Source organism: Bos indicus, chromosome 29 (genome assembly GCF_029378745.1).
Source record: "Bos indicus isolate NIAB-ARS_2022 breed Sahiwal x Tharparkar chromosome 29, NIAB-ARS_B.indTharparkar_mat_pri_1.0, whole genome shotgun sequence".
Lineage (NCBI taxonomy): Eukaryota > Metazoa > Chordata > Mammalia > Artiodactyla > Bovidae > Bos > Bos indicus.
In genome coordinates, this window is record NC_091788.1 from 29,699,898 (window position 1) to 29,710,151 (window position 10,254).

A 10,254-nucleotide genomic window follows, 5' to 3' on the forward strand; every position below is an offset into this window, starting at 1 on the left:
TGCCTGGAGAATCCCAGGGACGGGGGAGCCTGGTGGGCTGCCGTCTATGGGGTCACACAGAGTCAGACTCGACTGAAGCGATTTAGCAGCAGCAGCTACTATCTCCATTCTACATAAAGCAATTAAACGACCCTGAATGGAAGACTCAACTGTATTTTCTACTTTGCAAGAAGTTAAAGTATAATATTCATTCTAACATGATACAATTTGAGGGAAATTCCAGCAAAAATTGAAAATATTTAGTTTGTATAATAAATAATAATTTGTATAATAAAATATTAAAAATATATTCTATTTATGAAAATAGAATATGGAAGAACTAATAACCAATAAGCCCAATAATCAAGAGGAATATTACAAAGCATGATATATTTTACATATATGTATGTACATGTGTGTATAATTATACACCTAAAAAATAGTAGTGTTTATAGATTCTAGCACACAGAAAGGTTAATATGGTAAAAAAAATTTTTTTAACCAAAAGTGAGTAAATAATAACTTGGGAATTATTTTCATTTCACAGCTAATTATCTTCTAATAAAAACTATGGTGAAGATCTGAAACTTTTATCTCTCTTTGACATCTTCTGTTGCAGGACTGTGCCAGTAGATGAAAGACATTCAGTTTTCTATCCATGAGCACACTGAATGTAAGAAAATATTTAAATATTTTTGAGGAGTGGGTGGTCGAGTACTGCTCACATGCCAGGAGACAGGGTAGCTGACCACCACTCAGCCAAGTGCCCATCCTGATATACCTGGCTTTGAACATGAAAATAAGATAACATGATTGGAAACAAACAAAAATCCTAAGATTCTTGAGTTTAATGTACTGACTATTCCTTTCACGGAAGTTGGTGTTTTCTGATTTCACACTGACTTTCCCGAGCCCCTGTGGAATACCAGCCCTTTCCAGCCACCACCAAATACCTCTTCTATTCTCTTCCCAAATATTCCCACAATCTCTTGTGATTTCATGTCCCTAATTTAATACCCTCTGCTTTCTCCTGACTTTCTCTCAGAAGCTCCATCAGAAAAATACTCTTCTCCCTTAGCCAGAAACTTTAGAACTCTGAATTTAGCATCAGACCTAAGGGCAAGTAAAGCTTGCCAGGAGATATCAGGGAGTTAATAGATGAGAATCCATCCAGAAGGCAGAGTTGGCTTTGGGGGGCCTATGGCTTTGCACTTTCCTGTTAATGGAAGCAATATCAGAAGAAAGAGCATGCATAGTAGATCTACTGGAATACAGTAGCGGGGTCTGGGTTCTGAGAAAATATGAGATGATGTGGCCAGGCGGTAAGGAAAAGGAAAAAATAACTATGAGAGATGGTTTTTTAAAATCCTAATTATTTTATTTGTTGTTTTATGGATACGACATTGCTATCTTCGAAATGTCCATATTTTTCTCAGGATCGTTACAATTGTCTTCAGTGCAGCAAAACGTTTCTCTATATAAGTCATGAAATAGCATGAATGATCCCTCTTCACAAGTCCTACAAGACAGCACTGAGTATCTGTAGTTATATCTATCTAAAGAGAATGGAAAAGTAAATGTGATCATCTTGCTTGATCTCATCATCTTCCTAGCAATGACATCTTCCCAGAACCTCAAAAATCTCCTAAACACAGGAAACTTGCCCCAAAGCTATATCTGCATTTCATCTATGTCTCTCTAAACAGGACCAGGCAAAAGGTACCTGCCTCCCAGACAGCCTCCATCCCAGGTCTGTGTACAGAGAATCCTACTTTCCCACCTGGCAATGGTCCCAGTCTCCCTCCACGTGTTGAGTCCAGGGATCATGGCCACTACTGATAGTATCTTTTGTCTCTTTCTAACCCCACTTACCTGCAACACGATCATAATAGTAAAAGTTGTCTGTGACACAAGCTCTCTTCAGGTTAGCTATTTTAAATTTCCAGCAACTTCCAATCACGTGGTTGCAACTGTATCCATTGTGGAATTCACATCGACGGCAAAGCTGAAACCCTAAAGGAAAAGAAGAAGCTTTGATGCAGAATTCTAGGGACAGGGATTCTGTTCAGAAGCCCACCCCCACCTGGAAACCTTTACACTCGAGTGGTGTAACACACACAGGAGGGATGCGGACACCCTCCCAGCTTCTGTCAGGGGGTCATTACTCCCCTCAAGAAGTTAAAGACCTCCCCCTCTCACCCAAGGCTGGGGGCTAAAAGAAGACACTAGAACAGTCAGTGGGGAAAGGGGAGTGTAGCCAGGGAGGGTAGAGAGATAATATGAAAAGAACTCAAAAATGTTCCCTTCCTTTGTGGCGTTATTTATCCAAGAACTGAAAATGAACTGCACCGTACATTTGTTTGCACCCAGAACTCTGTCTCCTGTAAAGAGAAGAAGAAAAATTCTCCTTGAACCACTTCACACCAGTCAAGTCACCAAGTCCCTCTCTTCCTCCCCATACATTCTCTGCCCGCCCATTTGCCCACCAAGTACCACCCTCACCAGGCTTACTCTCATTCACGAAGAGCACCGCGAACATGCTCATCAGAAGCAACCTGAACATCCAGGGGCCCATTCCTGCAGAGGTCCCAGGAGGAGGCCCCAGCCTCTTTTATCCCCACCACCTGCCCTCAGGCGTCCCACTAGAATCGCAAAGGCATAAATTTCAGGTCAGTCGACTTGAATTCTCTCTCTCCAGTGTTCCCAGGAGACAGTACATCCTGTCTATTTCCACCTACTTAGAACTCAGGCCGAGCAGATGTCCTGTTTCACTTTATTAGATCTATCATAAAATGCTAATTAATGCTGGTATCGAATCTCTCTCCCTAGTACCTCTTCACATGATTGTATTTCTGCCTGTTGGTCTACACAACAGGTGTTGTCCACATCCATGTGATGTCCACTCAGCTACAACAGGGCTGGGGCCCTGAGCATCTGGGAGTGAGTTTCTCAGGTCCCTTAGGTACCACAACCCTCCCGGACACTCACCTCAGCCGATTCCCCAGATACAGTCTGACTGCCCGGTGGAGCATCCCTCTCTGAGATGGATGGGACAGCCCAGGAAAACAGGCGACGAGGTGAAAGTGATCCCCGCTTCCCTCCAGCTTTATTCATTAAAATTTTGAGTGGGGACAAAGACCAAGAATGATTACAATGGAGAGACAAACGCTCGGAGTGATGGGGAGAAAGAGGAAGAGATGTTTCGATTACTCGCTCGGAAGGGATGTGGCGGGATTAGAAAGTTAGAGCTAAGGATACACATGTGTACATGCGCACACCCCAAACTCCCTCACCACACTTCGCAGGCCCCTTTCCTATTTGGCATCTTCTCCAGAGTACTTGGGCTTCCCTGGTGGCTTAGATGGTAAAGTGTCTGCCTACAATGCGGGAGACCTGGGTTTGATCCCTGGGTCGGGAAGATCCCCCGGAGAAAGAAGTAGCAACCCACTCCAGTACTTACCTGGAAAATCCCATGGACAGAGGAGCCTGGTGGGCTACAGTCCATGGGGTCGCAAAGAATCGGACACGACTGAGCGACTTCACTTCACTTCCAGAGTACTTACCCACTTTGTCCTTCTCTAGCCTCTCCTTCCTTCCTTTGTCTCTCTCCCCTCACAAGAACAGGAGTTCCACAAACACAAGAGCTTCGTGTGTTGCGCTGCTTTCTTCTCAGCAGCTAGAGTGATGCCCTGCACAGATCAGATAACCTGGATGGCACGATGAGTGCGGTTCACCGGAGAGGCACAAGGAATGGGGCCTCTGCCATGACAGCCTGATTTCGAGTTCCTGGCCTTCCCCTTGCGGTTAGCAGTCACAGCACAGGAGACAGGCAGTGGTGATGGCAGGTCGCCCCTCTGGGGGAGGGAGCGGGTGGGGGCTGATTACCTGAATGAGCTCATCCCCAGAGCCACACACACAGTCTACCCAAGGGAGATCCCTCACGTAATCTTCATCCAGAGAGGACGCCATGCACACCTGGGATGGGAGCCCAAGCGTGTTACCTGTCTGCTGTGTGACCTCAAACAGTTACTGAACATCTCTGTGCCCCTGTGACTGCATAGGTGAGACAGGACCTCTCAGAGCTATATCTGATACCTTTGTTAGGACTTAATAGACTCACTCCTGGGTAATGGCAAAGGGGAGGAGCCAAACATGAAGACCTGCTGGGTGTCTCAAACAGTCTTTGGGCATGAGACCCACTTCATCTTTTGAATTCTCCGAACAACTTCGTAGGTTGGGAATAATTGACTCCATCTCACCACTGACCCAGAAGCACTGAGAGTTGCAGCATCTTTCTCCAGATGTCACAAGGCACACACCTGTCTGATTTAGTGGGCTGTTATTTGTCCACTCCACCGTGCTGTCTCCTTTTCTCTAGAATCTGGAGAACAGCTCCCAGGGCTCTAGATCTAGAGTGACCTGCACCCTGAATCATCACATGGCAGTGAGAAATGAGGAGAACGGCTAAGAAAAATACCGTCTCCATGAAAAAATAAAATCTCTCTCTTGCTAGCAGAGAAAACATTATTCATGGGCAAACTTCCACTGAACTCGGGTTCCCAGAAGCCTGGCTGGGATTTAAGACTTACCGGCCATTGTCAAGGAAGTAATTCACTTAGGGACCTCCTTTGCATGTCTTGCATTTGGAACATGTGAGACTCATGCAGAAATTCATAGCCAGAACTCCTTGGGAGTTTACACCCTTCTTGCTGTACTTCACTTCCCCTCCTAGAGGAGGCCCAGCATGGCAGGAGATTCTCTAACTTTGTGGGAGAACCCTTTCAAAAGGTTATTTTGTTATAAAGCTGTACAGTGGAAATGTGGTAGCCTTACCACTGTGCAACATGACTCTATGGGATTCATTATTTCTATTTCCCCAGGCAAAAGTGAACTGAATGTGCTCCCAATGCCAAGGCACAAGGATGTAACAGAGCTAAGAGTTTTAGCAGATGTTGGCATTTGGGAACTTCAGGAGCCACACAGTCCCACCAGCTGGAGTAGTATAGAGGCTTCAGTCAGCACAGAGTACCCTGAGAGGTCACCAGTCCAAAGACAGCCATGGTCTGCCACTGAGTTCTGGCTTGTCAAGGAGAAGAACCCAATGGTGGGGGTCGTGAGAGGAACGACATGCTAAAGGTTAGCTCTTAGTTGGTGGGGGCATGTCTTGTGTGTTGGAGTGGGCGGGAAGATCAAGAACAGGTTCCTTCAGAACATTCTTTGAAGTCAGGGACTCAGGTTCAGCACAGACTGGTTTCTCTCAGATGAGTGAGCTGCAAGGAAATTAACTAAGCTGTCATTCATTGAGACAGGGTGACATCAGGAGCGCTACTCCTCAGAACAATCAAAGACTGCAGAAATATCCAAAAGGCTTTTGATTTCTAAAAGGCACTCCGCTCAAGTGTCCTGGGAATCATCCCCTTGTATCTTTTCCCCCATCTCCAGACTTCCTTTCTCATTAGGATTTTCGGGGCGTCCCCAAGAGCCTTTCTAGATGCCAAACTCCTAGCTAAAAGTAGCTTTTCTCCAGGAGGAGGCAGAAGGGAGCCAGTTCAGGATCATTAGAAAAGACTCTATTCCCAGACCTAGTGCAGAGTCAGGCACAATTTCCTGAGTCCTGAATGCTGAGTTGACTCTCCTCTTCCCTATTTGCCTTCCCAAAGACCTGACCTGGAGTTCATTCATTTCCCCTTATCTTGGGAAAAATCAAAACCCCAACTCTTCAACTATCTACAATGAGTGACTGAAAGACAGCCCCAAAGTTAGAGAATGATCACAAGGGGCCACAACTCTTCAATGCTGTGACCACAGCATCTGTAACTGTACCTGTGAAGTGCTCACTCTCTCAGGCCTCACTTTGTGATACTATTGCAATCTCTGTCTCTTTGCCTATATTTTCCTGAACTTTCTTTCTTCATAGGGCCCTTTATCTCTAATTAATAACGTGCTTCTTCCCACTGAAGCTAGGAGACCACAAGGGTGAGGTTAATGACGATTTTTTTTCTCCTTTGTTTACCTGGCAGGCAAGGGGAAGGACTTCTAGACCACAAATTGTTCCTGTCATTACACACAACAGGCTATATCTTAGGTCATACAGGTCATTTAAGATGCAAACTGTTAACTTTTTAGACAGCCGAATTCTATAAATGTAAAGCAACTGTTTTGGAAGGTTTTGGTTACATAAGAAAGGTGGGATGGTCTGATAACCACTGTGCTATAAGTCACAAATGTACCCAGAAGAACAGCTCTCATATCTGCTTTTTGATTTGTAATGTGAGAATAATGAAACATCTTGCTGCCTTCCTTCCCTCAAAGAGAATAGTGAACAACAGTCAGCCTTAAAGTGTGGTTCAAAAATAGCAGTTTCAGAATTTCAGCCAAGTCTTTGTGCAACTGTTGGTTGGCAATCAGGCACCAAAGACTCTATTGCTTATAAAAACGGGATCCAACTTGTGGTTGCCAAGAGGGAAGGAGTATGGGGGAGGGAAGGATTGGGAGTTTGGGATTGGCAGATGCAAACTAGTATACGCAGAACGGATACACAACAAGGACCTACCATATAGCCCAGGGAACAGCATTCAGTGTTCTGTAAGAAACCATGATGGAGAATATGAAAAGGAATATACATATACAGCTAAATCACTTCGTTACACAGCAGAAATTAACACAACGTTGTAAATAAACTATCCTTCAATAAAATAAATGAAAAAAAAACTGGATCTATACCCCATATTTCTCTATATCTGAGGCCACTGACCATGGTTTAGGAGGATAAATGAAGCAGGTCCTTTTATCATTCTGCCTAATAAGGTGAAACAATGTTCCTAGGGTTGGCATAAATTTTTGCAGATTACATTTAGGAGAGTATTTCTCTTGCTGATTATGAACTAAACTGACTGTGTTGTCTCTGAGAATCAATTTTTCAGAGAATGATAAGCTTCTTTATATGCGTGGCTGTGTTCACATGTGTGAGCCTGTGTGTGTGTGTGTGTGTGTGTGTGTGTGTGTGTGCAGGTGCATGAATACCATTATTTTCCTGCTGAATGGCGAGCAAGATCAAGGAGGACATACACACCTTATGCCGATAAGTAATCTTAAGCAGGAGGGAACTTGGCCCAGCAACACCATCCAGGACTGTTTTATGGGTCCCAAGATTCAAAACCCTTTTGAATGGGCATGCCCGTGATGACGACCTTTGGACCACGGAGCATTCCTCCTGTTCTCCTCTAGGCTACCACGGTTCTTTTCCTTAAATACAACCCCAATGTCTGTCTGAATAATGCACTTTGGGTGAAAGAATCTGTGACTTATTGTACATCAGAACATATACTAGGGGGCAGGAAGTGGGTCTGTTCCTGAGGGTAGGACTTAGGGCATGTGAGGGTACCTTTTCAAAAGGATGGAGGGGATTTACACTACAGAGGATTTAAGAGGGCAGAGAGACAACCATAGCCAGTAGCTGGATTTTGTCCACCTGTGATGAGTTTTCTTTGGTTTTGGGGTTTATGTCCCTCAAACCATGAGAATAGGCATATTTTGTGTATAGTTTAAAATTTTTGCTTCTCTTGTTAAACCACACACTTTCAAGCATCGTAACAGTCTACAATTGCAAACATTCCTACAGCCTTTTATTGCAGTATTACTAGGAGTAAACAAGTGGGCAGGAGAAGCATGGCTTCCCCTCTTTTGTCCTTCTGCAGAACCCCAAACCGTGACAAGTGGCGTCTCAGCAGTTGGGCATTGTGCTCAGACTATCTGGCTTCAAATTCCAGACATGCCTCCCACTAGTGATGTAATCATGCACAAGTTAACTTCTCTGTGCTTTCCTTTCCTTATTAATGAAAAAAACAGACCAATTTTAGTGTATATATCTACTATTAATTAAGTTAATCTTTAAAAGTAATTTACTAACCTCATAGGTATTTTGTGACAATGAAATGTGATGACATATGCAAATGGTTTAGAAGAGTGTTTACTACAAGAAAATGTCCATTAGATGCTTATGAGTATGATTAGTATATTGGGAGGAAAACCAAAAAATTCTAAAACGTGCCTAAGATCAAATTCAACAAAGGTTCTCATGGAGCTAAAACTAACATGGATCATCAACTATATGTAACTAGTTCAGAAGTGAACATGATAATACAAATCCCCTTTACTCCCAAATAAACTTGCAAGAGAAGTCCTTTAAAGGGGACTGTATAAGAAGAACAGACACAGAGCCTGGAGAACAGTGGTTTGAATTGCTCTTGGATCAACCACTGAAGTGTATAAGGCAGTCAGCCCTTAGGCAGAGAGGCAGCCAAGAGTGAGAGACAGCCTTCAGAGATCCGGATTAGATACTGTTAGGACTTCAAAAGTAGCTGACGACAACCTGTTAATAGCCCTGGACCAAGTATTTGGCCTTACAGATAGTAGCCGAAATTAGCATGTTCAATATCAGAGAGAGAGAAAAACTGCCTGCCAAATTGGGGTTAGAGAAATGGTTTGAGAGGCAGAGGGAAGGGAGCAACATAACACAGGATTGGAGAAAGCAATGATTTTCACAGTAAGTTCAGTTCAATTCACAGTAAAATACTACGTAAACTTAGATTTCTGAAGAAGAGCTCTCTCACTGTTAATTAAAGAGGAAGAAGAGAGAAAAGACATTCCATTGGCCTAAAAGAGAACATGTAAGGTTTAGAGCTGACATTCCAGGTTGAAGCTTAGCCTTCTTATTAGAGACTAAGGTAGATAGATACAGCCTGGCAACCAGGGTCCTGGACACAGATCCCGTGGCTTCTGAGACTGGAAGAAAGTATAAAAAATAACAGACTTTATTTTACTTTTTACTTTTGGCATTTGCAGTAGCCAACTTTATTATCCAGGGATGAAATGGGATTTGTTTCACACCCAAAACAAAGGTGACATTATTCAAAGATAGACATTCAAAATCAGATTATGTAGAAGACAATAGCCTTGAAAGCCAGATAACTGTTTGTGGGGAAAAAATGGAAAGGGATTAGCCAACTCTCTTTAGCTCCTTCTCAAGTCAATAATTAAAACTGAGGTACTCAGAGAAAACTTCATGGTTGAGAATGAATGTGCCCAAAGACTATAATGCCTAGGTCTACTGTATCATAAAAAGATGTGTATGATTCAGAGGAAGGAAAAAAATCAGTGGACTAACAAACACATGAAAAGATGCTCAACATCACTCATTATCAGAGAAATGCAAATCAAAACCACTATGAGGTACCATTTCATGCCAGTCAGAATGGCTGCGATCCAAAAGTCTACAAGCAATAAATGCTGGAGAGGGTGTGGAGAAAAGGGAACTCTCTTACACTGTTGGTGGGAATGCAAACTAGTACAGCCACTATGGAGAACAGTGTGGAGATTCCTTAAAAAACTGGAAATAGAACTGCCTTACGATCCAGCAATCCCACTGCTGGGCATACACACTGAGGAAACCAGAAGGGAAAGAGACACGTGTACCCCAATGTTCATCACAGCACTGTTAATAATAGACAGGACATGGAAGCAACCTAGATGCCCATCAGCAGATGAATGGATAAGAAAGCTGTGGTACATATACACAATGGAGTATTACTCAGCCATTAAAAAGAATACATTTGAATCAGCTCTAATGAGATGGGTGAAACTGGAACCTATTATACAGAGTGAAGTAAGCCAGAAAGAAAAACACCAATACAGTATACTAACACATATATATGGAATTTAGAAAGATGGTAACAATAACCCTGTGTACGAGACAGCAAAAGAGACACTGATGTATAGATCAGTCTTATGGACTCTGTGGGAGATGGAGAGGGTAGGGAGATTTGGGAGAATGGCATTGAAACATGTATAATATCATGTATGAAACAAGTTGCCAGTCCAGGTTCAATGCACAATGCTGGATGCTTGGGGCTGGTGCACTGGGACGACCCAGAGGGAGGGTATGGGGAGGGAGGAGGGAGGAGGGTTCCGGATGGGGAACACAGGTATACCTGTGGCGGATTCATTTTGATATTTGGCAAAACTAATACAATATTGTAAAGTTTAAAAATAAAATAAAATTTAAAAAAAAATCAGTGTCCTCCACTTGTCCAGTTCCAGGAGAAAGCTGGGAGGGTTGGCAGAAAGAACAAGAAAGCAAACATCTCATTTATCCCTGGTGGGCTCTAGAAGCGGAATCTGACAGGTTGGCAGAGGAAAATCTTGCCCTATTTCCTGTCTGGGACATTGGGAGGGAGTTCCCCTTACATGATTGCCCTCTACTGATCTGGGGCAGAG

The 10,254-nt window shown here is 43.4% G+C and overlaps 1 protein-coding gene across 1 annotated transcript; it reads right to left on the minus strand.

Moving 5' to 3' along the window:
• Positions 1 to 1,332: 1,332 nt before the first annotated feature.
• On the minus strand, positions 1,333 to 2,595 carry LOC139180720 (prostate and testis expressed protein 13-like). The gene is made up of 4 exons (XM_070783052.1): positions 2,491 to 2,595; positions 2,334 to 2,360; positions 1,852 to 1,992; positions 1,333 to 1,535 (listed from the first exon to the last, which is right to left on the minus strand). The coding sequence occupies exons 1-4, from the start codon at positions 2,552 to 2,554 to the stop codon at positions 1,369 to 1,371; spliced, it is 399 nt and encodes a 132-aa protein (XP_070639153.1). The 5' UTR covers positions 2,555 to 2,595; the 3' UTR covers positions 1,333 to 1,368.
• Between the last annotated feature and the right edge of the window lie 7,659 nt (positions 2,596 to 10,254).